The sequence below is a fragment of the Lissotriton vulgaris genome, chromosome 10 (genome assembly GCF_964263255.1).
Source record: "Lissotriton vulgaris chromosome 10, aLisVul1.2, whole genome shotgun sequence".
Taxonomy (NCBI): Eukaryota; Metazoa; Chordata; class Amphibia; order Caudata; family Salamandridae; genus Lissotriton; species Lissotriton vulgaris.
The window spans coordinates 842,863,898-842,891,815 of record NC_141698.1 but is presented as its reverse complement, the minus strand read 5'-3'; the positions used below and the strand labels follow the sequence as shown (position 1 = coordinate 842,891,815).

The window sequence follows — 27,918 nt, the reverse complement described above, 5'->3', positions numbered from 1 at the left end:
CGTACGCGCACCCCGCGATTTTTCACCCCAAAATAATTTTTTTTTTTTGCCTTGGCGGTCCTGTGGGACCCCCTGAGCAACCCTAGGAGGTCAGGGTGCTTCTACAATGCCCTCTTTTTGAGTTCTAAAACTTTCAGAGCACGAGCTGCATGTTCATTGGCTTTCAACACTTCAAACCAGGAAGTGTTGGCATCCATCTTGTGCTCGGTAGACCGAGGCACAAGAAAGCAGAAAAACAAACGTGTAGAACACAAAAAGGGGGCAGGGTAGGAACACACTGACCCCCTAGGCATGCCCACTCTACAGGGCGCGTTTGCACAGTTTAAGATGTGGAATCAATTCCTGTTCAATCCAAAGGTACCCTAGAAGGAACTAGTCCAACTGCCGAGTGTTGTAAAAAGGGGGCGTGCCTTCTGAACACCTGCCTGCAAAAATATAGTAAATCAGTATAAAAATTAATACATTTAAAAATTGTCATTTAAAAAACCTTCGAAATTCACTGAAAACAAACATAGGTTTCAGGCCTTATATAGTTAGGAATTAGCATTTGAAATACCTTTGAAATTCACTGAAAAAACCATAGGTTTCATGCCTTATATAGTTAGGAATTGGCATTTAAAAAACCTTTTGAAATTCACTCAAAAAACTATAAGTTTTAGGGGTGTTCTACTTAGCTGGACAATTCACTCATACAAAACCATTGAAATTGCTCCTATATAGTTAGTTGTACTAACTATATTTCGCGCACCCGCAATCCACTGCTGATGATGTCACATATTACATTATTCATGACATGGTCAGTGACATCACTGATGACATCTCAAATGACATCACTGATGACATCATCCACGTGACAGTCACATACACCTTTTCATACACTAGTAAAATCTTTCATCACTCTTTGTAAAATACAGAGTATCCTATTTGAATCCATTGACAAAGCAATACAAGTATCTAAAAACCCACTAAATGATTCCTAGATGTATACACTCATCTAATCACTTACCTGTAGATTCACTCATACATGCTGTCAATGAACAATAGAACACTATCAAAAATACTTATACACCTATATCAACATTACACACCAGCACACGTCATATTCACTTATGAAGTCATCCTACACACTTATGCAAACAATCGATCATACTTACAAACTTACTTACTACACACTTATACAAACACCACTTCATCTATTCATTTAGATAGTAAGTCATACTTAGTGTATTATAAAATCATTATTACAAGTATAGAGTTATCCATACAGTCACTCATTGAGTCTTATGTATACTTATTTATAAACAACAACTCACACATACACTCTTTTATTTTTCTAGTTCGTTGGACATGTACCATTGAGAAATATATTTGCTCATCACACCACCCATAAAGATATTCACTCACCCAAACAACTGTTAGAACATGTAGTTTTAACTTCATATATCTACTGAATCAACTATTCACACATCTTTGGGCAGTCACACACACCCCACTAAACCACACACACATTAACTCTCCCATATAAATACTCAGTTAACTAATCAATAACTAATATAGACTTTCACATAGCTAGTAACCAACTGGAGAACCAGTTTACATTACAACTGACAAAGTGATACAGACATTCACACAGTTTAGTCAATATCCACTATATTTAGTGAGACACTATAAATTGGTCAAGCAAAACAGTCACTGCTACAAAATCCTCAATCCAAATATTTCTTTTTATATATCCACTCATTCTTCAATTCAAATTGCTATATATATATATATATATATATATATATATATATATATATTCACTGAAAAAACCATAGGTTTTAGCCCATATATAGTTAGGGATTAGCATTTACAAAACCTTAATTTACTCGCACAAAACCATAGAAATTCGCATATATAGTTAGATGCAATAACTATATATCGCGCACCCGCAACCCACTGCTGATGATGTCACATATTACATCATTCATGACATGGTCAGTGACATCACTGATGACATCACTGATGACATCACTGATGACATCTCAAATGACATCACTGATGACATCACTGATGACATCTCAAATGACATCACTGATGACATCACTGATGACATCTCAAATGACATCACTGATGACATCACTGATAAAATCACTGATAACATCTCATTAGTCATTACTGATCACATCACTGATGATATCATTCATGTGATAATACGATCAACCTTAGATACAATCAGTGTAAACAGACTCTCACAGACTGTCACTCATCCATGGAGTTACTCACACACCTAGTCAGTCATGCAAAGAATCAATCACACCTCCATTTCCTCAACTATACAGTTATACACACCTTACTTAATCAAACATATACTAACACATATTTACTCTCTTATACAATCCCTGATACAAGTTCACAATGATCCATACAGCCACTCACACATTCACTGGCTCTTATGCCCAGTTATTTATATATGTCAACTCTTACATGTACTGTGTTTTACATATGTACTTACTTTGACATGTAGCACTGAGAAATCCAATCACTCACCAATGCACTCATGCAGATAGTCAACCGCCCGTACAGCTGTTTCCACATGCACTTTTGAACCCATACATCTACTGAATCAACTGCTCACACATCTATGCACAGACTCACACACCTCCCAGCCACCCCCACACACACACACACTCACTCTCCCATACAAATATTTGGGCAACCAATCAATAACCCATATAGTTACTCATATAGCTACTGATCAACACATGCAGCAGTTTACAGAACTACAGAAATAATGATGCACAAATTAAGACAGTTTAGTCACTAACCCATGCACTCAGTGAGACACATTTAATCATTCCCTCATACAGTCAGTCATGCACCTACTAAATCCTTCATCCGAACACTTATACATCCACTCATTCTTCAATATGTAAGACATATTTTAACTTTACAGAAACATACAGTCACTGGATGTTGTCATTTGAGATGTCATCCGTGATGTCATCAGTGATGTCATTTGAGATGTCATCAGTGATGTCATCAGTGATGTCACTGACCATGTCATGAATGATGTAATATGTGACATCATCAGCAGTGGGTTGCGGGTGCGCGATATATAGTTATTGCATCTAACTATATATGCGAATTTCTATGGTTTTGTGCGAGTAAATTAAGGTTTTGTAAATGCTAATCCCGTACTATATATGGGCTAAAACCTATGGTTTATTCAGTGAATTTCAATGGTTTTTTAATAGCAAATATCAAAAGCTGTCAAATGTCAAGTACGTGATAGGTAAAAACATTTTCGTGTTTATGCCCGCTGATGTGCTTTGAACGCTCCCCCCCCCCCTTTTCTCTTAGTAGTACTCTCTCTTTGCAGATAGTGAAGGGTAGTTAACGCAGGCCTTTGCCCCCATTGTAATCCGTCGTGCCTGCTTGTCTCTTCATTTGATTGATTGTTATCCAAGCATTTACTGTTTTAGAATTGATTCTCTTTGGTTCATTCTCTATTTACAAACAAGCACAGAGTCGCAATACTCTGTTTAGTCTTTGCAGATAGTGAAAAATCGTGTAAAAAAAACCAAAAGAAATCGAGCAAAATCAGTAGGCCACTAATGGGATCTCTTTTTGACCTCGCTAACATAGAAACATTAGGAACAACCCTTCATGAGAAATCCGAAACTAGTGAGATGAACTGAGCTCCACACCATGATGGCTGCAAGACAGCTCGGCTCCGCCACCCACCCCGCCCAAAATAACGATAAACTTCATGCAAATATTATAAATATATACAACACACCAGCAAAGTAACAGGGTAAAACATTTTATTAAATAACTATTTACATAACTATTTTATACTTTTTGTTGCCCGATCCGGCTAGCTCAATCGATCGAGCATGAAACTCCTGCACTCTGATAGCAAGCATTGCTGCTGATGCTATGCAGACAAAAACTGGTTTTCAGTTTGTACATTCTTCAAGATTTTTCCATCCAAGGCTGGTTGAGAGTTTGTAGAACGATGGCTTCAGATTTTCAACATACGGTGTGGTGGCGCGGACTGGGAGGGGGCGCTTGGCTCCTGCCCCCTCCCCAAGTCGTGTTGCCCTGGTGTGGCCTAAGATCGCCCCCGACATAGGCGGCCGGCTCCCGGGGTCCGGCGGAACTTTTTGCCTTTTGATGACTCTTCCATTCTGGACCTTGTCCCACAATCCGTTTGACCTGAAGACACTCTGTAGTGGGGCGCCCCTTTACTGTTTCAGTTGCCATTCCGCCCGCTTTTGCTACACTGTGCCTCTTCCGCCATTCAGCTGTTTACCGCCCGCTCTTGCGACTACAGTGTCTCGCTCACCATGTAGTTGAGTTGCTCCCGCTCTTGCGATGCAGCGATAGGCGGCTGCCACAGGACTCTCAAAGTGGCGGCCGGCTCTTCAGATTTGGGTGTGGTCCACTAAAATGGCCCTGGGACACCTTGGAACTCGGACGCGTGTCTGCTAGGGCTTTGGCCCCATTCTCTAAAGTGTCCCCTCAGCCTTGAAGATTCTACAAAATTCTTGGGGGCCCCCGACTCCCGCAGGCTTCTGGTGGGGAGCGGCTGCCATGATTGCTCGTGGAATGGCCACGACTGAGCTACGAGATGGTGGTGCTCTCATGCTGACGCCAGCTTCAGTCTGAAACATCCAGAAACACTGTACACTACCAATTCGATCAGTTCCGGTAGCGCCCCAACGTGACCCGGTAGAGAAGAACTTTCCCTCCCCTCTTTGACTGATGGTTCTTGTTGCCTGTCCCTTCTGTTGTCATTTAACAGAACTTTTTAGACTGCTGAAAGGGGTTGTGTTCCAACCGCTGGTTGGTGGAGATATTTTGACTATATTCTGGACCTACGTTGTCGCGTAATGCGTTATATGACACGCCGCGTTAGCGCACCCGGAAGTGCTCCGGTGCGCGAAGCGCAGCTTCCCGGAAGCGATCCGGGGCGCGGCGCGCAGCGCGTAACGTAAGCATAACCGGTCATGTGACTTGTTATTAAAAATTTTCATTGGTTCATTTTACTTTTGTTATTCTAATGATGAAAGGCTTGGTCATATGACCTAAAAATTACGCTTTTTATTGCTTTCGAACATTATTTTTTCTTAAACATATATGTTATAATGTTCCAGGCTAATGTACTTTCCCGGAAAATTTACAACTGTCCTGCAAGTAAAATATATTCCTTTTTCTAGAAAAAGGGCGTTTCTTCGTCCCATGACTGAGCCGTTGAGCAAAAGAGGCTCGGCCTGCTGTCTTAGTCGCCGATACGCCTGAATATCAGATTCTTATCGATCACTTTATGTTGCAGGAGTAGAAAACACAACAGCCCTTGACCATTTATCTTTCCTGCGTTCCTGCGTATTATACCTTTTATCCGTCATGTAATTGGACTGCTTTATTTCACTTGCCTTTTACTGATTCGAAAACAGTGACTAAAATTAAAAACTTTACCAATGTAAATACTACTACCATGTTTTGTTTTAAAAACCTTTATTGTGAAAATGTCAGTATACAAATACGGGCCTATAACCATGTGGGCCGGCCACGGAGCAAACTGGAATCGTATATGATGAGGAGACATTTACACTGTAGAGGAACGTAACGAGCGGGCCGTTAGGTTGCAAGAACTAAGGTGTCTAACAGTTGCGGAATCGGTGGACGTACATTTTGTAATTAAAATACGACAGGGCCACTTACAATAAAATTATCTAGATATACATTTGCGGGCAAGTACCATGGGTGACGTTAATTCGAACTTTCAATAGTACAGTAATCAATAACACATCAGAACTTAATATCAATAGGGATGTCGAAATATTCAATCAATTCTCGTCCCCGCCCGCCATGTGCTTCAAAACTGCATACGTATCTCGTGATATCAAGGTTGTGCAACCAGTACACAACAAGGAGTTACGAGTCCCATTTATACCGGCGCCATTGAGGGGCTGCTCAGAAACAAAATGTGCCATTTTCCTGAAAATTTCAGCCGATTCCGTCCACAAACGCCAAAGTTATTAGACATAGAATTTTCAAAAGTTCCATAGAGAAAAAATCCTAACTATATATACCTACTGGCTATCGCCAGTAGGTAATATATATATATATATATATATATATATATATATATATATAATATGCATATTTAAATAACGAAGCAAACCACCTTCAGTGGATGATGCCATCAGTGATGCCATCAGTGATGTCATTTGAGATGTCATCAGTGATGTCACTGACCATGTCATGAATGATGTAATATGTGACATCATCAGCAGTGGATTGCGGGTGCGCGAAATATAGTTAGTACAACTAACTATATAGGAGCAATTTCAATGGTTTTGTATGAGTGAATTGTCCAGCTAACTAGAACACCCCTAAAACTTATAGTTTTTTGGGTGAATTTCAAAGGTTTTTTAAATGCTAATTCCTAACTATATAAGGTCTTAAACCTATGGTTTTTTTCAGTGAATATATATATATATATATATATATATATATATATGTGTATGTATATATATATATATATATATATATATATATATATATATATATATATATGTGTATATTTATATTTGTATATATTTTCAAGGTCTCCTGAATTGCATACCGCAAACAACAGGGAATTGGACGCTTGTGTTCTTCTTCTCGAAGCAGGTATTTATTTTTAGATTTTACAAGTGAACTGCAAGTGCTGAAACCAGACGCGCTTCGACGAACACAGTCGCCTTGCTCACTGGAAAAAAAGTGAAGGGTGACCCAACAATTTTAAAACACCGTTAACCAATCCTGTGCTAAGAGGTCACATGGTTCACTCTACAGACATGGAAAACATACTTATGTGCTCCACATTTCATCCGATTTGGAAACTGGTAAGGAACCAATGCAATTTGTAAACGCAATTTTGTAACCAGGGATTTAAAACTGAGTTAACAATTTTGCCATTATGTCAAATTACAAAGGATTTGTATCTGTGCAAATACGCTTTCACAATAACAATTCAAGGACATTTTTTAGTCTTGATGTGAATTGATATATACAAATCGTAATAATGTAGCAAAATAATATAAAACAATTGGAAAAATAGTAGAAAATAATTCCAAGAACAATCCACGTTAATTGCCACATTTGTTAATAACTGCATAATACATGATTTCAATATAGGTGTGTTCTCAGAGAATATGATGCTGTATTGCTTACATAATGGCATCCATACTCCTAGGTGCAAAATATCCCTGTGTTTGAATTCAATCGAAGAGGTCCATTACCCTATCCGAACCATGGTCTCCAAAAGTGCTAGTGCTAAAGTGCAAAACGAAATAACAATACTAGTGATCGGTACATATAAAGATCACAGAATCTTCAACCCCAAACCGTTATCATATCAGTCTAAATACTTTATCGATTTGACCCAGCCGGGTACAAATTCAAATGGGTTGAATGGTTGGGACGAGATCAGACCAGAAAAAGGAACAGTTCTTGAAGATAACATAATGGTTGCTCCACAATTAATCCTAGTTAAGATCAAAAATTCATAATAAATGGGTAATGCAAAGATACTCAAGAAATTAAACTATGGGAGTACAAAACACATCAATTTGATAGAAATCGCAATCAGAAATCAGAAATCAACTGGAGGCCAAGCATAGTCTTAATGAATTTGAATTCAGTTTCAGTCACCTCCAGGAAAGCTTTTCATCAGTGCCAGTGAGCCAATAAATACCATAAAACCAATTATTCATAGGACTAGTCTCATAAATTCATGATAAATTCATGATAAAATGCATATAAATTGACCACATGACCTATGTAAAAACCATCAATAGAAAATTACTAAAACCAACTTCAAAGCTTAATAACTTTCATGGTTAAAATCTGAAAACCTCAGACTAAAAGAACCAAAATTCATATACATGTACACACTAACTGGATGGTAAAGGGAAACCCAAATTATGAAGATCGCTTTTCAACAAATGCCCTATAAGTAATGATGTAGATCCTCACAGATGTTAAGACCTCTCAGACCCTTAGAATCCATTTCAATTATGTATTTTGTTTCTAACTGTCTGAGTGACTTTTCCCTGTTGCTTCCCCTCTTATTCTGTGGCACACTGTTAATCACGAAGTATTGCAGAACATTCAGATTGTTGTTGTGTTCCGCCCTGACATGTCGGGCAAGTGGGTATGTGGGATCTGCATTGACTGTTGCCCTCAAGTGTTGTAGAATGTGTGCATGCACCTGAAGTATTGTACTTCCTATGTACTATAACCCACAAATGCATTTTAAAATATAAACGTACTCCGTTCTACAAGTATAGTGTCCCCTTATCTAAATCGGAACATCTGAAAAAGCATTTACATAGGAGTTGGTATTAATACCAAACTTACATGCCCTGCATTTATATAAATATATATATATATATATATATATATATCCACAATGTGGCAGTGTGCGTCCATCACCGCCTAACAAATGTAATAACAACGTGGCACATGAACTCGACTTCACTGCGCTGTTTTGGCACTACAAAACATTTCCTTTGGTGCAGATTCAACCGAATCATAAAATGACAACAGCTGTTCCTCGTGCGGTGCAAGAACCCGACACGTGGCGTCTCGTAGCAGCGTGTGAGGAGACACGAATGTTGCTGTAGCTTGTTGTGGCAAACACACCCAGTGCTACACACGAGCTCGTGTGAACAGTGACAACGTTGACACAGGGGTGTCTCCTTCCGCCAGCCTCGCTTGCCATGTGACACGGTCCCAGCCTTTCTAGCCCGCAAGCCACAATACACCCCCCCTCCCTCCGATTTGGAAATATGGAGCAGACATTTTGGGTAAAATAAGTGTTGCTGTCACGTGAAGTGTATACATCCAAGAAGGTTCGTGCACGCATCCAGCGCCTGGGCACATAGTATGATCACCCAAGCCACTGGGCGCTATGTGTGTTCGGTGACCTGCGTACAACGTACTCCTGAATCCCAACTATTGTGAAGGGTGACCAGTCTCTCCTTGCGCTGCCCCCGTGCCCTTCACCATGTGCCACCCCTGCTTCACGTTTCAGCCTGCGAGTGTGACTCCCACGTGGTCCGGCACATGCCCTCCGTGCAGGGTCCGCACTCCTGGCCTGTTTCCTACTTTCTCTCAAAGGGTTAATCCCGGCTCATCTCTTGCCTTTGCTCCAGGGAGGACTGGTCCCTGTGAGTGTTTGCCCCCGGAGGCATCTGAAACAAACACAAAGGCGGCTTTGACAGATCTTGCCCCGCCCTGGCGGCCTTTGAGGCTTCGAATTCCCCAGGGAACATGGGCAGCTCTACCTGGGGCAGGTCCACTTTAAAATGTGTACATCTAAGTTTGCTTTCAATTTACTCAATGGAAACAAAATCGACTGACATGTAAGCCTTTTCAGAAGGGGCTCGAAAGGCCTGTCTCCGTATCTGTGGCCGAAAAGAGGGAGAGAAACACTTGACAATCCACACTTTGAGAGAAATACATATTGTTTCTTTAAATAAAATATACAGTTACAAAAAAACGATAAGAGAGAATGTAAAACAAGGAATTAGAACAGAAACGACAGTATTGAAGTAAGTAAACTTGTGGTGGTAACTAACACAGCCCAATTCTATTTAAGGCGCTCCTGTCTTCGCTGGGGTGGGGGGGCATTGGGGCCTGGCACATGGAACGGTGCGCCCAGAAGCAGCACAAGAATTGTTACTTTAGACCACGTGGGCACGTGTAATTAATGTGTTGTGAATGCGTAAGGCTAACTGCATCTGGTAGGCCGCCACAGGCTCTAGGGGAGTATTTACAATGGTTTTAAAGAGTCGGTAATACTAGAGTGTGAAGAGTGTTAAAGCTCTGAACACTCTGCAGATGTATGCAGACATAGGGAGGTACAGAGATGTAGATAGCTGCATGCCGAGGGTCACACAATATCTGGAAGGTGGCGCTAGAACCCACTTATGCGGCTCACACCCACCTAATCACTCATAACAGTACATAAAGGGAGATAAGAGTACATCCCACCCCAATTCACACACCGAAAGCTAGCCCTTTTAGGAGCATAGTGCCTAGAGCAGAGGTCTGGGTGTGTTGTACCTGCTCTCTGCCCCCTCCCCCCCAGAGATCACACCATTGCTAGTGTCCCCTCCCAACCCAGTGACGTCAGTGTGGCAATAAGTGCCAGCATCACTGGCCGGGCCTGTCTGGCTCCCTGAAGATCACCTCTACGCGCCTCAAGCCTCGGCTGACCAACCCACACTGGGATCGGGGATAGGCATCTCTGTTTACATCATAGCCGGAGATACAAGCACGCTTAGGGCCTTATCGGCGTCGGCCGCAGAGATTGGCGTGACCTCGGGCGGATAAGTGGCTGGGTGGACAGGACGCTGCCCTCGTCAGCCATGGCCGAACAGTACCGCGAGGCCCTATCAGCAGGACACCGCATCGTCTCAGCACGAGGACCAAGGTAATACACAGGAAGGAAGCAAGGAGACAGGACAGGAAAAGCTGTCTGTGAGAGCCATAGGCGGAGGGGAAATGGGTGACCACGTGTGTTACTAAGTGTACAACGTCCTATGGCTGCAAAGTGCCTACAAGCGACGCAAACTCCTCGGATCAGAGACCGGAGAGAAACCAATACTTACTCCAGCATGTTCCAGAGATGGGCGTCACGGGGGCAGGGTGAGGGACTTGGGGAAAGATTAAGGGGTAATGGGGTCATGACCCCACGGACTGATAAACAAGAGCTCGCCATTTGTGTCTAAGCCCCATCCTTCTCAGACGGGGGGCATGTTTTGGACTGAGGACGTCACTGAGAGAAAGAACCTAAAAAACACGCCCCCAATCCGAAAAAGACGGGGCTTTATGGGCCGGGATGCCCGCCACCCCCTCCCAACACCAATTCCCCATGGGAGGAGACAGACACAGGTTTGAACTTTTGGAAGGCGGGGGGGAGTTACCCCCCCGGCCGTATTTATTAAAATATGAAACAAAATTTTAAACTTTAAATTAAAAACGTTTCATGAATCATGTACAATTTTACTTCCATTACATTTTGATGAAGACAAGTTCTTTGGCTAACCTTAACAAATCTCTAATACAAAGGTTTCCTAGCCGAGTCTAGCATCCTGAAAATGCATAACATTCTAAAATAAAATTGTACATCCTAGCATTAAGGGCCAACGGCAAGGTCTTAACCGGTGTCAGATCCCTACTACCAAATTCCTGCCCTCACGGTGTGAGTGGCGCATGCGCAGAGGACTTTACCCTTGCTGCCAACTGTAACTTCCCTTGTCATGGGGGCCCCCTTTCACTCGACGCCATCTTAAAGGTCATCCGAGTTCTCGTGCGAGGTATCCGTAAGAAGAACAGCGTGGACCCCACCCCCCCTCCCCACACTCTCTTCCGCCGGAGCGGATATCCGGCCCCCGGGAAATTCGTAGAAGGGGCATATAGCCGTCTCCCCCTGGGAGGGTCCTATGGCCGTCTCCCCTAGGCCACCCATCCGTTGTGGGTGCCGCCTCCCCGTGGGAGGGGCCAATAGCCGCCTCCCCCCGGGCGCTCCTATCCGTACTGGGTGGCGCCCCCCCTAGGGACCTTGAAATCACTGCTCACCGATCATGACCTTACCGCCCGACCAAAATAAATACGACAGTTGTTTTACCTACTAAGGAAAGAAAATACGCCTAATCTGCAACAGCTTGACAATTCATCAACTTTGACATTGCTACAAAGGGAAAAAAGTCCTAAAGCACAAGACAATTTTTATTATTTGATCCATTCCTCTACGTTTCTACAAAGGAAAAAAGGCCTACAAACATTTATTCAATCAAAGGCATACATCCATGATGCAAAAAGTGACTGTATCTTTTTAATACATTTGAATATCACCAACAATTACTTTATTAAAAAAACATTGCAAAAAGGGGCTGGTGGGTGGGTCAAAATTGCCGCTTGTTCCTTCGAGGGCTCACGAGCGACGAGTGGTGCAGCCTTCAGAGCACTGGAACAAGAGGAAGCTTCATTGGATTCCCTCTCTATTTATCCATCTGCGGGAGGGCGGGGGCCGCCTTCAGTAACGCCCATCCGTGCGCGGACTTCCGGGCGGGTGTTTAGGACAACCCCTTCTGGGCGGGAAGGGCGTGCTCCGGCCTCGCCGCTTTGGGCATACCAGCCGAGACCCGCCCACAACGGTTTCCCGGGGGGATCGGGGCACCCATCCATACGTTCGGGGGACCCAGTGGTCTTCCCTTTCCATATGGGCCGGGATGCCCGCCACCCCCTCCCAACACCAATTCCCCATGGGAGGAGACAGACACAGGTTTGAACTTTTGGAAGGCGGGGGGAAGTTACCCCCCGGCCGTATTTATTAAAATATGAAACAAAATTTAAAACTTTAAATTAAAAACGTTTCATGAATCATGTACAATTTTACTTCCATTACATTTTGATGAAGACAAGTTCTTTGGCTAACCTTAACAAATCTCTAATACAAAGGTTTCCTAGCCGAGTCTAGCATCCTGAAAATGCATAACATTCTAAAATAAAATTGTACATCCTAGCATTAAGGGCCAACGGCAAGGTCTTAACCGGTGTCAGATCCCTACTACCAAATTCCCGCCCTCACGGTGTGAGTGGCGCATGTGCAGAGGACTTTACCCTTGCTGCCAACTGTAACTTCCCTTGTCGTGGGGGCCCCCTTTCACTCGACGCCATCTTAAAGGTCATCCGAGTTCTCGTGCGAGGTATCCGTAAGAAGGACAGCGTGGACTCCCCCACCCCTCCCCCCACCCCCCCACCCCCCTTCACCACACTCTCTTCCGCCGGAGCGGATATCCGGCCCCCGGGAAATTCGTAGGAGGGGCATATAGCCGTCTCCCCCTGGGAGGGGCCTATGGCCGTCTCCCCCTAGGCGACCCATCCGTAGTGGGTGCCACCTCCCCGTGGGAGGGGCCAATGGCCGCCTCCCCCCGGGCGCTCCCATCCGTACTGGGTGGCGCCCCCCGTAGGGACCTTGAAATCACTGCTCACCGATCATGAACTTACCGCCACAGGCCGGATAGTTGACAGACTATCCGGCCCCCCCACACCTCCTAAAGGTCATATCTCCTCAACGCCCTTAGCCACGCTATGAAGTCTCCTATAAGTAATTCATTCCCAGCCCTGGACAGGTGCACCCCATCATCCAAATAGTGGTCACCCCGGATACACCCATGAGAAATGCTTTGTAAGTGAGTAGAGCGAAACAGTTTCTCGATCTTGTTGTTGACCCTCTTTACCGAGTGGTTCAACGCCGACACAGACAGACCCCCCCCCCCCCTGCCAAACTCTCCTGGGAATCATGTGGGACCAAGCAATGGTACACCCCTGACAATATGTGTTCCAGCAATACCCGCCTTCCCAGCCTTACCAAGTCATTGCCTCCCAGATGCACTATGATTACAGATTGCGGTGACCTTTTCCGCCCTAACAGTTCCTCCAGATAGCTCTGAAACTGGTCAAAACAGAGGCCTCCTTTCCCATGGAAGGACACTCTGAACTCACATTCTCCAGATGCGTGGATCGCGTCACCTGCCTTGAATATGTCCCCGGCACGCCTCACGTATGAGTGGCCCACGACCCATACCACTTGACCTCCAGTCGATGAGACGTTCTCACTGGTCCTCTGGTGTCGGGCCAGTCCGATTTTTTTCGCCCCGCGTTACAGGCTTGCGAAACTGTAATCCAAACAAAAGACAACAAGCGTGAGTGCATTTCATCAGTCTTTTACAACATGTGCAGTCGCACATACCTCTTGAAACAGTTCGAGGACCAACGGCCTAACTGTTTCACTTACTCCTTACCCAGACCCCGAGCCGTAGCCTCAGTAGCGGCCCCTATTCTGAATGAGTGGGTCCCAAAATCGCACGGGTTCAAGCCCGCTGCAGCAATTGTAATTGCCAGCACCCTTCGAAACTGAAATCTCGTCAATGGGGTGCCGTCCTTGTGTCTGAGCAGGGTCCCCCCCCCATGTTGTCAACCTCTGTGCCAGGTAGTCCTCTAAATACCTTATGGGACAACTGGGGCTCCCTCGGGCGCGCTGCAGAACCACACTACTCCCCAAGGCTTCCTGGTCTGTCTTGGACCTGGCTATCGAGATCAACAGAGAATCACCCCGTAATTGAACATGATCCCTGCATAGACCTCCCTCCACATCCTTCTTGTTCCTTGCTACGAGTTCACTTACCCGCATGGCCCCATGGAATGCCAATTCGAAGGCCGCTCGGAACAGAATTACCTCGCTGGGCGATGAGCATGTCTCATCCAGCTTTGCTAGTAGCAAGGACAATCTGTCTAGCCCAATCGGGTGCCTTTTATCTAGTCTACGACCTTCCAGGCGCTGCCAACCGCGGAGCGCCTTCGTGACTTAGAAGGAACCCGTCGGGTCCCGTATCCCATGGAGCTGTGTCATGAATGATATGGCTGCCCTATATCTGTTGCAAGTTGCCGCCGATCGGCCTTCCTTATGAAGTGCCACCAAAAACCCGAGGAAGGATTCTTCCCGCCCCCAGCTATGTCCCCCTACCGGCCCTAAAAAGGCGCAGTATGAACGAAACGCTCCCTCATAAGCTTTTCTCGTCCTGGGCCCTAAACCAGCTGCCACGAGGTCTTGTAATCCGGGGCACCGATCTGCCATAGTGCTTCGGGGAACGGTGCCGCTACTAGTTCCGCTGTGGGTAGATAACCCCTGAAAGACTGCATGTGTGAACGAGAGAGTGCATCAGCTGCATTATTCAGTACACCCGGCACATGCCTTGCCCTGAATTGTACATTCAATCTCATGCATCGCGATACAATTTCTTTCAACAGTCTCAAGATCCATTTGCAGCGTGCAGCCTGGTGATTAATACACTCGACCACCGTCATGTTGTCTGACCAAAACACCACTGAGCGGTTCCTAAAGTCTTCCGGCCATGCCAACAAAGCCACCCAAATGGGGAATAGCTCCAAGAACCCAATGTTACATGTTAGGCCACTTGAGTGCCACCACGCCGGCCATGTTTGCGCCGACCATCGGTTACCGAAGATTGCTCCAAATCCCACACTCCCAGCCAAGTCGGTCCACAAGCCCAGTTCGTCAGACGATGCTGGGGGTTTGTTCCACGCCACTCGACCGTTGAAATCCGCCAGGAATGCTAACCAAATGCGCATGTCCTGGCAAACCTCTGCCGACAGTCTAGTCTGGTGGTGACCTTCCCTCAGGCCCACCATAGCTTGTGCTATGGAACGTGAGAAGGGGAGAGCCATCGGTATCACTTTTAAGGCAAAATTAAGCTGACCCACTACCTGTTGTAACTGATGTAGGGTCACCTTGTCCTTCCGAAGACATTGTATCAAGGAAGCCCTGAACTTGGCCACCTTCTCAATTGGCAGACGGATATACCCCTCCACTGAGTCCAGCTCAATCCCCAGAAACTCCAGTGAGGTAGATGGCTCCACCGTCTTACCTGGTGCCAATGGGACCCCAAACTCCCGCATGAGTGTGCAGAAGTCCTGCAGTGTTTGTGCACATTCCGGAGTGCCCGCCGGACCTAGAAAAGGGAAATCATCCAAATAGTGCATCACCTGTCTATGCCCTGTGGCCTCGGTGAACGCCCATTCCAAAAAGGAGCTGAACATTTCAAAATATGCACATGAAATTGAACAACCCATGGGCATACATTTATCTAGTAATATTTTCCTTGGAACGTGAATCCCAGCAAGCGCTGGTCCTGAGGGTGTACCGGGAGCAACCTGAATGCCGATTCGATGTCTGATTTTGCCAACAGTGCACCGGGGCCCAGGCGATTCAACAGAACTACTGCATCATCAAACGATGCGTATCTGACTGAGCATACCTCAGGGTCAATAGCCTCATTTACCGAGGCCCCCTTAGGGGCCGATAGATTGTGGATGAGTCTATATTCCCCTGGGTCTTTCTTCGGTACTACTCCTAAAGGTGAACACACATATTCCGCAACTGGCGGGCAGGCAAATGGCCCTGCTACCCGCCCCAAGCTGACTTCTTTCGCTATTTTTCTGGCGGCCACCGCCGGGTTGTGCTGAATAGACAGTTGGTTCTTACAGAAGGGGCTCCCCTGAAAATTTCCCGCCGGGATTTTGAAGCCATACATAAAGCCATTCCTCAAAATCCCGGCGGACACATGATCTGGGTATCGGTTCAGCCAGGGGGTCAAAGCCAAGATATCAATGGGTGAAGATGTTTTCTTCCAAGGCACCACCTCAATCCTGCTTGGATCCCTCCTTTCCTCCCGCACCATTGGACTTGGATCGACAGCTAGCTTCTGGGTGTGAGGAATTCCCACAGCCCGAACATGCATGCCGGAACCTACACGTCCCTTGAGGCCTGTTACAGGTTCCTTTGTTGAATCCCCAACAAACCCCCCGCTTGCCTCCGTTCGCGCCGGACCTGGGATGCGGATCCCCTCTGGCGTTCGCCTGAAAGGGCTGTGCCGGCTTCTGTTGGAATGTCCCAGGCACGCTCGTGCTTGGTACCGACGTACCCGCCGGTCCCGGCAAAAGCTGGTTATGCCACGACACCGTGTCCAGAAAATCCCATGTTAAAGCATCGTTAAACTCTTTTGCTTTTCTAAAGGTAACGTCATAACCTTTCCATTCATTCCCCCCATACATTGCATAGAAATTCATGATCCTATTCTGATAACATGATAAGTCGGGCAACACTTCAGGTTTAAGCTCACCCATAACTGCCGTAAAAATAGGAAAGGCCCTGACCCAGTTCACCATGGTCTCGTCGACCCTGAATTCCGCCATCTTGGCTCGCCATACCCTGGGGTGCCACAAATCTTCCTGGGTCTTTGCATATTCCACCTCACGATGGTCAGTCAATAGTGAAAACATGTTGATGTATTTATCTCCCCATATCATTTCTTTCGTAGCCATAGGAATATGCTGCGATAAACTTTCCCGCCTTGAAGGTACTGAACTCTTCCCCCACCAATGGCAATGGTGTCTTACCGGGTTCAGCCGTCTTCCCAGCCGTGTCCGTTGTCTTAGCTCGACCATCCGTCGTGACCCCCGTCGCTACCTGCGGGGGAATAAAAGGTACATTCGCTGTCCCGGCATCCCTTGACTGCCGCAACTGCTCAATAATTAATCTGGCTTCTTCAGCCGGATCGCCCGCATCCACTGATCCCCCTGCACCTTTCTTTAGCCAAGGTAACACCGCTGCTAACTGAAGGGCCAGTTCGGGGGCATTTGGTCATCCCCAATTGGCGTTATCACTACGGGGATCGGTAAACCCCCATCCGGACCTGGTACCGGGCTATCTACCGGCGCGACTGGGCTGTCTGCGCCCGGGCTCGATGGCGGCACTTCTGGGACTGGGACCTCCCTGGAACCTGCCAAACCCTTATTCCTCTTACCCTTACCCCCTGGGGCGACATTCGGCAAGGCCGGTCCTATGACTTTTGTAGGCCGCCCCAAGGGGGTGTTCTGGGCCGCCATCTGCTTCTTGATGGCCGCTAAGCCCCGACCGATGTCATCCACTTTACCCATCTTCCGGTCCATCACCGCTACTCGGTTCACCAAGGTGCGTAGCATCCTCTCCATCTCGGAGCTCTTTCCCGCCTTCTTGCCAGACATGACTTCGGTTACTCCGTCCGACTCGATCCTCAAGGGTACTCAAGCTTCCACACGCCTGGCACTGAAAGAGAAATAACAAAGATTACAAGTTCTCAAAATTGCCGCTTGAGCCTTCGAGGGCTCACGAGCGACGAGTGGTGCAGCCTTCAGAGCACTGGAACAAGAGGAAGCTTCGTTGGATTCCCTCTCTATTTATCCATCTGCGGGAGGGCGGGGGCCGCCTTCAGGTACGCCCATCCGTGCGCGGACTTCCGGGCGGGTGTTTAGGACAACCCCTTCTGGGCGGGAAGGGCGTGCTCCGGCCACGCCGCTTTGGGCATACCAGCTGAGACACGCCCCCCGCCCACAACGGTTTCCCGGGGGGATCGGGGCACCCATCCATACGTTCGGGGGGACCGAGTGGTCTTCCCTTTCCAAAATCGTCACTGGGACCTCTTTTCCAATGGCTGGCCAGCATTTAGGAGGCCAGCCAATGGAGGAGAGGGGCGGGGTTAACCCTCCATACTAAGAAACATAAAATCTCGCCAGCGAGACCGCGCAAGCGCAGCCTGCGCTAGCCGAGACCTAAAGATGCTTTCCATGACAGATGCTGCACTGAAGTCTTTGTAGCATTGCAGCAGACCCAAATTGAGCTTCCAAGGAGGCAAGGCCTTTCTTAATCTATTCATAGGAATATTGAGAAATAATTTCTGATGAAGACCTAACATTTTAGACTGCAGGTGAAGCTATAGGCACAAGGTGGGAGGGATCACACTGCTTCTCATCCCAGCACGGTTCTCCCCATTGCATCCTGGTAAATACAGTGCGCTTACTTTCAAAGTTGCTGTAGTTCTTCCCCAAAGTTGGTACTGGTATGGCTGTTCTCTCTAGACACGTGTTTCTTGGTTTAGCCCTTTTTCAGTAGAGAGCCAAAGTAATATAGAGCAGAGAAAAGTCATCAGGGGTTGCTGAAATGGTGCCCAAGTCGTCACAGGCCCCAGTACCACTCCACAGGCTATAGTCACCACAATGTAGTTTTGAGACGAAGTCTATTCATTAAACAGTGTGGATATTTTGCCTGTCTGTCTTTTCTAATTATTTTAACATTTGTGGCTTCATTGAAGATGCCTAAGATGCAGAACCAGGACTAACAGTAAGTAACCATTGTATTTTCCGCTGTAGGTTCTGTGTAAAATATGTTGGATTTTGCACTAAGATGCCAGTCAGGATAGCTGATGCAAAGGTGTTGAAGGAATATGCACGGAGAGGGTAGCTGGCTTAATTAACTAATCCATATAATTGGTAGGCAATTGCTTCCATTCTGGCATATCAACCAAGTGTGTATAGGTAGTAATAACTCTGGATCTCAGAGGGCTGGGTGTTAACTTCAAATTCAGGGCCAGAATCCCCTTCCTTCAATTCTGTGCTGTGCCCCCAAGCCTCAAAGCCCCCTCCTTACTGTCATTTCTCATTCGAATGGGTCCCACTCTGCTGAACCTTCTCTTCAAGAGTTTATAGATAGCCATTCCTGAAACAAAGGTCAGAGATGATAAAAGCTTGAGCAACTTTGAGCTACCATAAATGATGAGTTAACCTTCAGGAGAAGGACAGAAACACCTACAGAAGAAGAAGACAGCTAGAAAGGACAGTGAGAGGTAGAGACTGGCAAATATTCTGAAGCTTAATAGGTAGAATTTGAGGCACCTCTGATAATCCTTGCTGTCATTGTAGTTAACGGTACACCACCCTCATATCTGAACATCCTAAAGGCATAGTGGACTCCTACACCATTAGCGTAGACCCTTGTGTGGCAGGTAATGTTTAACGTTAGTGGGATTAGTGCTAGTGGTGCTTCCTACTTCTGTAGCTACTGGTAATCGGTGCTGTTTTATACTTTGGGGTGACTACTACTAGTGTTAATTTTGTTGTTTATATAAAATGGTTTTGTACAAGACGTATGCCTCACTTCATTGGTAGCCCCTGTATGTAAGTTGTTTGGCATTATTCTTTATGCAACAGTACGTTTGCAGGTTTTGCAGATATACATTAGAATATTATCCAAACTAGAGTATTCTTAAATATGTATTATGTTTTATTGTGATTGCTTTATTCCATACTTTTTAGTGACTCAAATTGGTGGAAAGGTGAAACCCATTTGGGAATTGGGCTATTTCCCTCTAACTTTGTAACGGCTGACCTCACGGCAGAACCAGAAATGAGTGAGTAATATTATTGCTCATAAGCAAGATTTTTTTAAATGCATTATTGACCCTACTATGTTTGCTCCATATTGACGTTTATTTCATTCATAAACTAAAAATTAAACTTTGAAGATCACTTCAGAATGCAATAATGAGTTTGCTTTCATTGCTACACCTGTTTTGTTTCAGAATGGAAACAGCATTTTACTGGATCAATTGTAGTTATGACATGTGATGCACAAAAATAAACAGTATGGCTCGAGCTCAACCCCCTTCAGTTGCAGCTAGCTGTGGCTCAATACATGTCCTCTGTTGCTTGATGAGTGTTATTAACATTTTGGATGAGCCCACAGGAATATTTCCTCTTTTCTTTCTTTCTAGTTTTTGGCCAGTAGATGTAATGGTCTGCAGAAAACGTGCTTCCATTGTAGTACATAGACTGTGAAATGTTCATGCTCTCCAGTGAAGTTTCACACCTTCACCTACCTTGTCTCCACACCAACCCCTACTCCTCTACTACTCATAACTCTGCTAATCTTATACTACATTTCCCCTCCTTTGCCTATTTCTACTGAGACCCCTATTTATTGCTATCCCCATTCTAGTTCCTACTCTTAACTCCTACTCATCGCACCCACTTCTACACCTATCAATATTATTACCTGTAGTCCTACCCTCACTCTCTCACTCTCTCTCTCACTCTAACTCTCACTCTCACTCTCACTCTCACTCTTTCTCTCTTTCTTTTCGGTACTCTCACTCCTTATCTGCAGAAGATCCATGAACCACCATTGTCTGGGTCACTTGGGGACAACAAAGATCATTGTTGCCTGCAAATTTCAAGGTTCAATAGGACAGCTGAGATTATTTGAAAGACCTACAATTATCTCTGGGACCAGTTTAGCAAAAGGTCATTGTCAAGGGAACTAGGTCCCCATCATCTCCTGGATGGAAAGCTTTGTCATTTGAAGTTTTGAGGTGTAAAGCAAATAGCAATTCACTTGTCATTAACTTTAGAGAATCGCTATTTCCTTACAAGACCAGAGACTACTGTTATGCATGTTGGTAGCCCCTCAACATTGCCTAACACATATGTTCAATTGGCTTACAATAACGCTGTGCAAAGGTGGAGGAATTAGACCAATCAGTCTCCTTCATAATATCCTCCAATATGCCACCCCTAGAAAAACACTGACTATCTATTGCATCTTTCATAGAATGAGCTTTAAATTTTTGTAAATCTAATTCTGTAGTAGGGGATCTCTGTGTATAGTCATAATCTAGTGAATAGTCCCGCCCATGTGCGCGGACCCCGGAGCAATCAAAAATAATCTCTTAAGCTGTCAAAACATGCAGACCTGCATAGACACTTAAGAGAGAATTTAAAGACAGATAATGCAGCCTATATCCACAGGCTACACTGTCCAATACTTCAACTGGAAATTCCACCAAAAATCACAACAGCACAGCCTGTCCAGGGTTTTCCACAGAGAAAAACCTTGCTTTTAACAGCAAAACCCTCTGGAATGATAGAGAGGAAGGAGTGGACAGACAAGCCCCATAGGCTGCCATTATGTGGCTCAAAACAGGATACTGTGCCTTTAAGAGAACTTTCCAGAAGCCTCACAGTATCCCAGAATGCAGTGCAGGTCCCTTTCACCTTCAATTCTTTTTTTCGGCTCCTGCTAGCAGGACCCTGGAGCATTAGCTCTTCTTTTCTGAGCTTTTTCTATACTATTTTTGTGATATTTTTGGATTTTTGTAGCTTCACTCGACGTCTTTAGCCTTTATCTGGATTCTGCTGTGGTTTTTTGGCAGAATTTCTGCAGTCTTCTTGTCTTTAGACTATTTCTAGTCTGACGTGCTTTGTCTGCAGCTGAACTGAAGGCCAAAGCTGAAGCTCACAGGGTTTGTACTCTGTGCTTGCCTGTGTCTTTGGACACCTGTCTTCTCTGTACCTTCTTTTCTAGGGGGCTTCGGCTTCCAGGTTTCAAACAGAGGAGTTTGAAGGCATCTTCAGCCTCTGAGTGAGGTGAGGGTAGGTCCTCTACCGAGTCCCATGCTGTAATCTCTGGGGTTATCCCCAGTAAGGGCACGTCTGAGCGATGACGCGGTTCCAGTCGGCGTTGGGGCCGTCGTGGAGTGCCTGGACGTCATGGAGTGCCTCGACGTCGACGTCATGGAGTGCCTCGACGTCGACGTCATGGAGTGCCTCGACGTCGACGTCCTGGAGTGCCTCGACGTCGACGTCCTGGAGTGCCTCGACGTCGACGTCCTGGAGTGCCTCGACGTCGACGTCCTGGAGTGCCTCGACGTCGACGTCCTGGAGTGCCTCGACGTCCTGGAGTGCCTCGACGTCCTGGAGTGCCTCGACGTCCTGGAGTGCCTCGACGTCCTGGAGTGCCTCGACGTCCTGGAGTGCCTCGACGTCCTGGAGTGCCTCGACGTCCTGGAGTGCCTCGACGTCCTGGAGTGCCTCGACGTCCTGGAGTGCCTCGACGTCCTGGAGTGCCTCGACGTCCTGGAGTGCCTCGACGTCCTGGAGTGCCTCGACGTCCTGGAGTGCCTCGACGTCCTGGAGTGCCTCGACGTCCTGGAGTGCCTCGACGTCCTGGAGTGCCTCGACGTCCTGGAGTGCCTCGACGTCGACGTCCTGGAGTGCCTCGACGTCGACGTCCTGGAGTGCCTCGACGTCCTGGAGTGCCTCGACGTCCTGGAGTGCCTCGACGTCCTGGAGTGCCTCGACGTCCTGGAGTGCCTCGACGTCATGGAGTGCCTCGACGTCATGGAGTGCCTCGACGTCCTGGAGTGCCTCGACGTCCTGGAGTGCCTCGACGTCATGGAGTGCCTCGACGTCATGGAGTGCCTCGACGTCATGGAGTGCCTCGACGTCATGGAGTGCCTCGACGTCATGGAGTGCCTCGACGTCATGGAGTGCCTCGACGTCATGGAGTGCCTCGACGTCATGGAGTGCCTCGACGTCATGGAGTGCCTCGACGTCATGGAGTGCCTCGACGTCATGGAGTGCCTCGACGTCATGGAGTGCCTCGACGTCATGGAGTGCCTCGACGTCATGGAGTGCCTCGACGTCATGGAGTGCCTCGACGTCATGGAGTGCCTCGACGTCATGGAGTGCCTCGACGTCATGGAGTGCCTCGACGTCATGGAGTGCCTCGACGTCATGAAGTGCCTCGACGTCCTGGAGTGCCTCTACGTCGACGTCCTGGAGTGCCTCTACGTCGACGTCCTGGAGTGTCTCTATGTCGACGTCCTGGAGTGTCTCTACGTCGACGTCCTGGAGTGTCTCTACGTCGACGTCATGGAGTGTCTCTACGTCGACGTCATGGAGTGTCTCTACGTCGACGTCATGGAGTGTCTCTACGTCGACGTCATGGAGTGTCTCTACGTCGACGTCATGGAGTGTCTCTACGTCGACGTCATGGAGTGTCTCTATGTCATGGAGTGTCTCTATGTCATGGAGTACCTCGACGTCATGGAGCGGTGATGCTCGACGTCATGGAGCGGTGATGCTCGACGTCATGGAGCGGTGATGCTCGACGTCATGGAGCGGTGATGCTCGACGTCATGGAGCGGTGATGCTCGACGTCATGGGGCAGGGATGCTAGACGTCATGGGGCAGGGATGCTCGACGTCATGGGGCAGGGATGCTCGACGTCATGGGACAGTGAGGCTAGACGTCATGGAGCGGTGATGCTCCTTTTGGGGCATTGGTCACTTGGGCTCTGCCCTCTTCCGTTGGGTCCGGACGTCACCGTTAGGGATGGCTCAGCGTCTCCGTGTTTGACACCTAGTGACATTTTGACGTCTGAGTGTTGGTTGTCGTAGAGACAGTCACTGTCTTAGTGATGGTGATGTCGTAGTGAGGTCGGCGTCATGGGTTACAGCCGCAGAGTACTGCCGGCTCTTGACGCCTGGGTCTTGTTCCAGGCCTCGCTCCTTGGTGAGCCTCCCGTCGTAGGAGGGGACTTTGTGTTCCCGGCACCTTCCACTCACGACGCAGAGCAGTTGATCAGCGTCGAGGAACCCTTCTGATGGGGAGTTTGTGGTTACTCACCACGTGTACGCGAGGGACGTTTGTCCTTTTGCTTTGTTTTGAGTGCTTGCATGCCTGCACGTCTGCTAGGTCGCCTCCTGCTCAACCACTAATGGTGAGACCACCGGGGATGTTTCAGAATCCTCTCGGTCCCCTCTTCCGTCCACCACCCCAGGGGCCTTTTGCCCCTCAGTCTGCGAACCTCAGTGCCTTGATGCCAGGGATGCGTCTGCCATGAGTACGGGGAGTCCCTCTCCGACGCTTTACTGGTTGGCGGGACTTACCTTTCGTCCACTACCGCCTGACAGGAGGTTCTGGCTCCGACCGTGCTCCTGACTTGGTCGCAGGGGTGGCGGCATGTAGACCTCGCGCTGTGGCCCGCTGTTGTTGGACCGTTGTTGTGAGATCCCTCTGTGGGGGGGTTTTCTTCACCGATTTGTGGTTCCTCTGCCGAGAGACAGGAGGGAAGCCTTACAAGAGGTGGTCTAATGGGCCTGATAGTTTCGGATCTAGGCATCGGTGTCGGAGCGAAGTTTTTCTCTCCTGCCGACCCCCAGGTATTGTGGGTTTGTCCTACGTTGCCATACTTTTATTCGCCTGACGTCTCTGCAGCCTGCGGCTCAGCAGTGTGCTTCTACTCTCCCGTTCTTTGGGCAACCCTTGGGTTGCCATGAGAGTAGTGAGTGGCCCGCATGAAGTCTGAATTGGAGACTTTTGGACGGCTGTAGGTTCGGGGCATGGAGAACGGCCTGAGGCCTTCTGCCCTTTCTAGCGGCGTTTTTCCTCCCAGGATTTGCCGGTGGTCCCGGGCCGCCATTTAATGCTTTAGAAGTATATTGTGCGCTTACGCGGGAGAGCTTGTGGCTCCTCGGCGAACAAAGGCCGGCTGGGTCTAAGTCAGTCTTCGGTTCATCGGCCCTCCTCCAGCACTTCCTCCGGTCGGCTCGCGGTTTCAGCGGCGCGAGCTCTGAGCAGAGGCCGTTATCCTGTTTAGGACAAGGGCGATAGAGGACGTACCTCTGTCTCAAAGGGGGAGAGGTCTGTACTCCCGGTTCTTTCTGGTTCACGAGAAGGACAGGAACGAGTTCAGGCCCATTCTGGATTTGCGACAAGCAAACAAGTGGATTCGCAGTAGAGGAATTTCGCATGCTGTCGTTGCATCAGGTTTATACTCAGCTGCAACAGGGAGATTGGCTTGGTGCCATAGATCTACAGGATGCATACTCCCATGTACTCATTGCACACAGGAAGTTCCTGCGATTCCAAGTCGGCGCCCATCATCATCAGTACGCAGTACTGCCAGTCGGGCTGAAGTCTGCGCCCAGACTATTCTCGAAGTGCATGGCAGTGGTAGCTGCACGCCTGGGGAAAAACGAGGTGGCTTCTCTAACCGTGCCTGGACGATTGGTTGATCAAGGCCTCCTCCTTCTCGGAAGCTCAGGCGCACTTCAAGAGGACGTGCGTTCTCTTGAACGAGCTGGGGTTGCACATCAACATGTCCAAGTCTGTCCCCATTCCGGTCCAGTGCATGCAGTACTTGGGAGCCTCCGTCAATACGCTGTCAGCAAGCGTGTCTCCTTCGGAGGAGAGTCGATTATCTCCCCTTAGGAAGGCTCAGGCTCTTGTGACCGCCCCATCTACGGCAGTGGAGACGGTGTCTTCTCTACTGGGGTCGGTGGGCTCTTGTATATTCCTCACGCCACACGCACGGCTGCTCATGAGACCTTTGCAGGAGTGCTTGGAGGATCAGTGGGATTAGAGGAAAGGATCCTTGGGCGACAAGATACGACTGTCTCTGCGTGCTCTTCAGTCTCTGAAGTGGTAGTGTTCAGCGGAGAATCTCCTAAGAGGGGTTCCCTTTCACAAGGACATTTCCACACAGACTGTTGTGACGGATGCGTCTCCCCACGGCTGGGGGCGCTTTCCGGAGACTTGCAGATACAAGGAACGTGGTCCCCGATGGAGTCCACGTATCACATCATTTTCTGGGAACTCAGAGCTGTTCACTTGGCACTGAAGGCGTTTCTTCCGTCCTTCCAGACCAACTCTCTGCTTGTACAGACGGACAATATGACCACAATGTATTACCTCAACAAGCAGGGGGGTTCGAGATCGCGCACTCTGTCGCAGGAGGCGCGGGCGATCTGGCGACTGACTCTAACGGCTACCCATCTGCCAGGTGTGCAGAATGTTCAGGCAGACGTGCTGAGCAGACTGATTCAGGAAAACCACGAATGGGTCATAAACGACGAAGTACTAGGAGAAGTCTTCGGCGTATGCCAAGACTTCGCCTCCAGGTGCTGCCTGTGGGGAAGCTGGGGAATGCGTTCTAGATTAACTGGTCGAACAGCTTTCTGTACGCTTTTCCACCCTTTCCCTTGATTCCGGCGGTGTTCATCAAGCTGTCCCAGTCCAGGGCGCGGATGATCCAGATTGCCCCGGAATGGCCCAGACAGTGGTGGTTCACGGACCTGCTTCACCGGTCTCTCCATCCTCTCATACAGAGGCCTTGCAGGCCGGACCTTCTCGCAAAGTTCAGGGGGCAGACGTTGCACCCCAACCTCTCGTCTTTGAGTTTGGCTGCATGGCTCCTGAGATAGTGTGATATGGCCATTTGAATCTACCAGAAGTTTGTATGGACATACTGAAGGAGGCTAAGCATCCTTCCACTAGGACTTCTTCTGCTTACAAGTGGAAGAAGTTTTTGCATCTGGTGCAAGTCCAAGGACCATGACCTGTCGACGTGTAAGGAAGATGTCATCCTTCTGTATCTTCTACGCCTGGCGCAGTCTGGCCTTAATGTCTAATCCATTACGGTTCATATTGCTGCGCTGACTGCCTACAGGAAATGCCCTTCAGACTTCCTTCTTCCAGATCCCTGTGATCAAAGATTTTTTGGAAGGCTGGAAAAAAGCATTCCCTCCTGTCTGGCTTCCTTCGCCTTCATGGGAATTGAATGTGGTGCTGTCCAGATTGATGTAGGATCCTTTTGAACCTGTTCATAGGGCTTTGTTGCAGCATCTGTCCTGGAAGGCGGCGTTCCTCGTGGCCATCACATCGGCCCACAGGGGGAGTGATATTCAGGCGTTGTGTTGCCAAGGACCTTCTACTGTATTTCATGCTGCTAAGGTTGTTACGCATAATCGCCCTAAATTTCTTCCTAAGGTTATTTCTGGTTTTCGTGTCAACCAGACAATAACTTTCCCTACGTTTGTTCAGAATCCGGCATCTCCAGCGGGAAGGTCCCTACATTCCCTGGATGTTAGGAGGGTGTTGGAATTTTATCTGGCTAAAACCAGAGATATTCGTGGTTCAGATCAATTGTTTGTCAATTATGGATCAGTCTGGACCGGTCTTGCTACCTCAACACAGTCCATCTCTAGGTGGATTGTGTCCTGTACACTATTGTGTTACCAACAGACTAATACGACCTTAGGAGGTAAACCTAAGGCTCATTCCACCATGGGCAAAGCTGCCACGACTGCTTTGCTGCTTAATGTTCCGTTTGCAGAAATCTGCAAGGCCGCCACTTGGAAGTCGGTCCATACCTTGGCTAAGCATTACTGTCTGGACACTGATACCAGGGCAGATGCTCAGGTTGGGCAGGCTTCGCTGCGAAATTTGTTCGCACAATAGTGGTGTTATTTCTCGTTTCTCCACCGCCGCTTTGGTGTGGGGATGGGCTTGCCATTCTATTCACTAGATTATGACTATACACAGAGATCCCCTACTACAGAAGGAGTAGTTTCTGTCCTGTAACTCCAGTTCTGTAGTAGGGGTATCTCTGTTATAGTCATAAGCGCCCGCCCTCCTCCCCAGTGGAGAGAGATATTCATGTAAGGAATGCGACAGGTCTGGCGTGTTACGCCTTCAAAAAGAACTGAAGGTGAAAGGGACCTGCACTGCATTCTGGGATACTGTGAGGCTTCTGGAAAGTTCTCTTAAAGGCACAATATCCTGTTTTGAGCCACATAATGGCAGCCTATGGGGCTTGTCTGTCCACTCCTTCCTCTCTATCATTCCAGAGGGTTT

The 27,918-nt window shown here is 47.6% G+C and overlaps 1 protein-coding gene across 2 annotated transcripts in view; it reads left to right on the top strand.

The window, feature by feature from the left end:
- STAM (signal transducing adaptor molecule) overlaps positions 1 to 27,918 on the top strand; it is a 252,063-nt gene that overhangs the window by 107,174 nt on the left and 116,971 nt on the right. For both annotated transcript variants that reach the window (XM_086941774.1, XM_086941775.1), the window contains one exon: positions 19,756 to 19,850. In XM_086941774.1, coding sequence (XP_086797900.1) covers positions 19,756 to 19,850 — 95 coding nt within the window. The remainder of the gene's footprint in view (positions 1 to 19,755; positions 19,851 to 27,918) is intronic.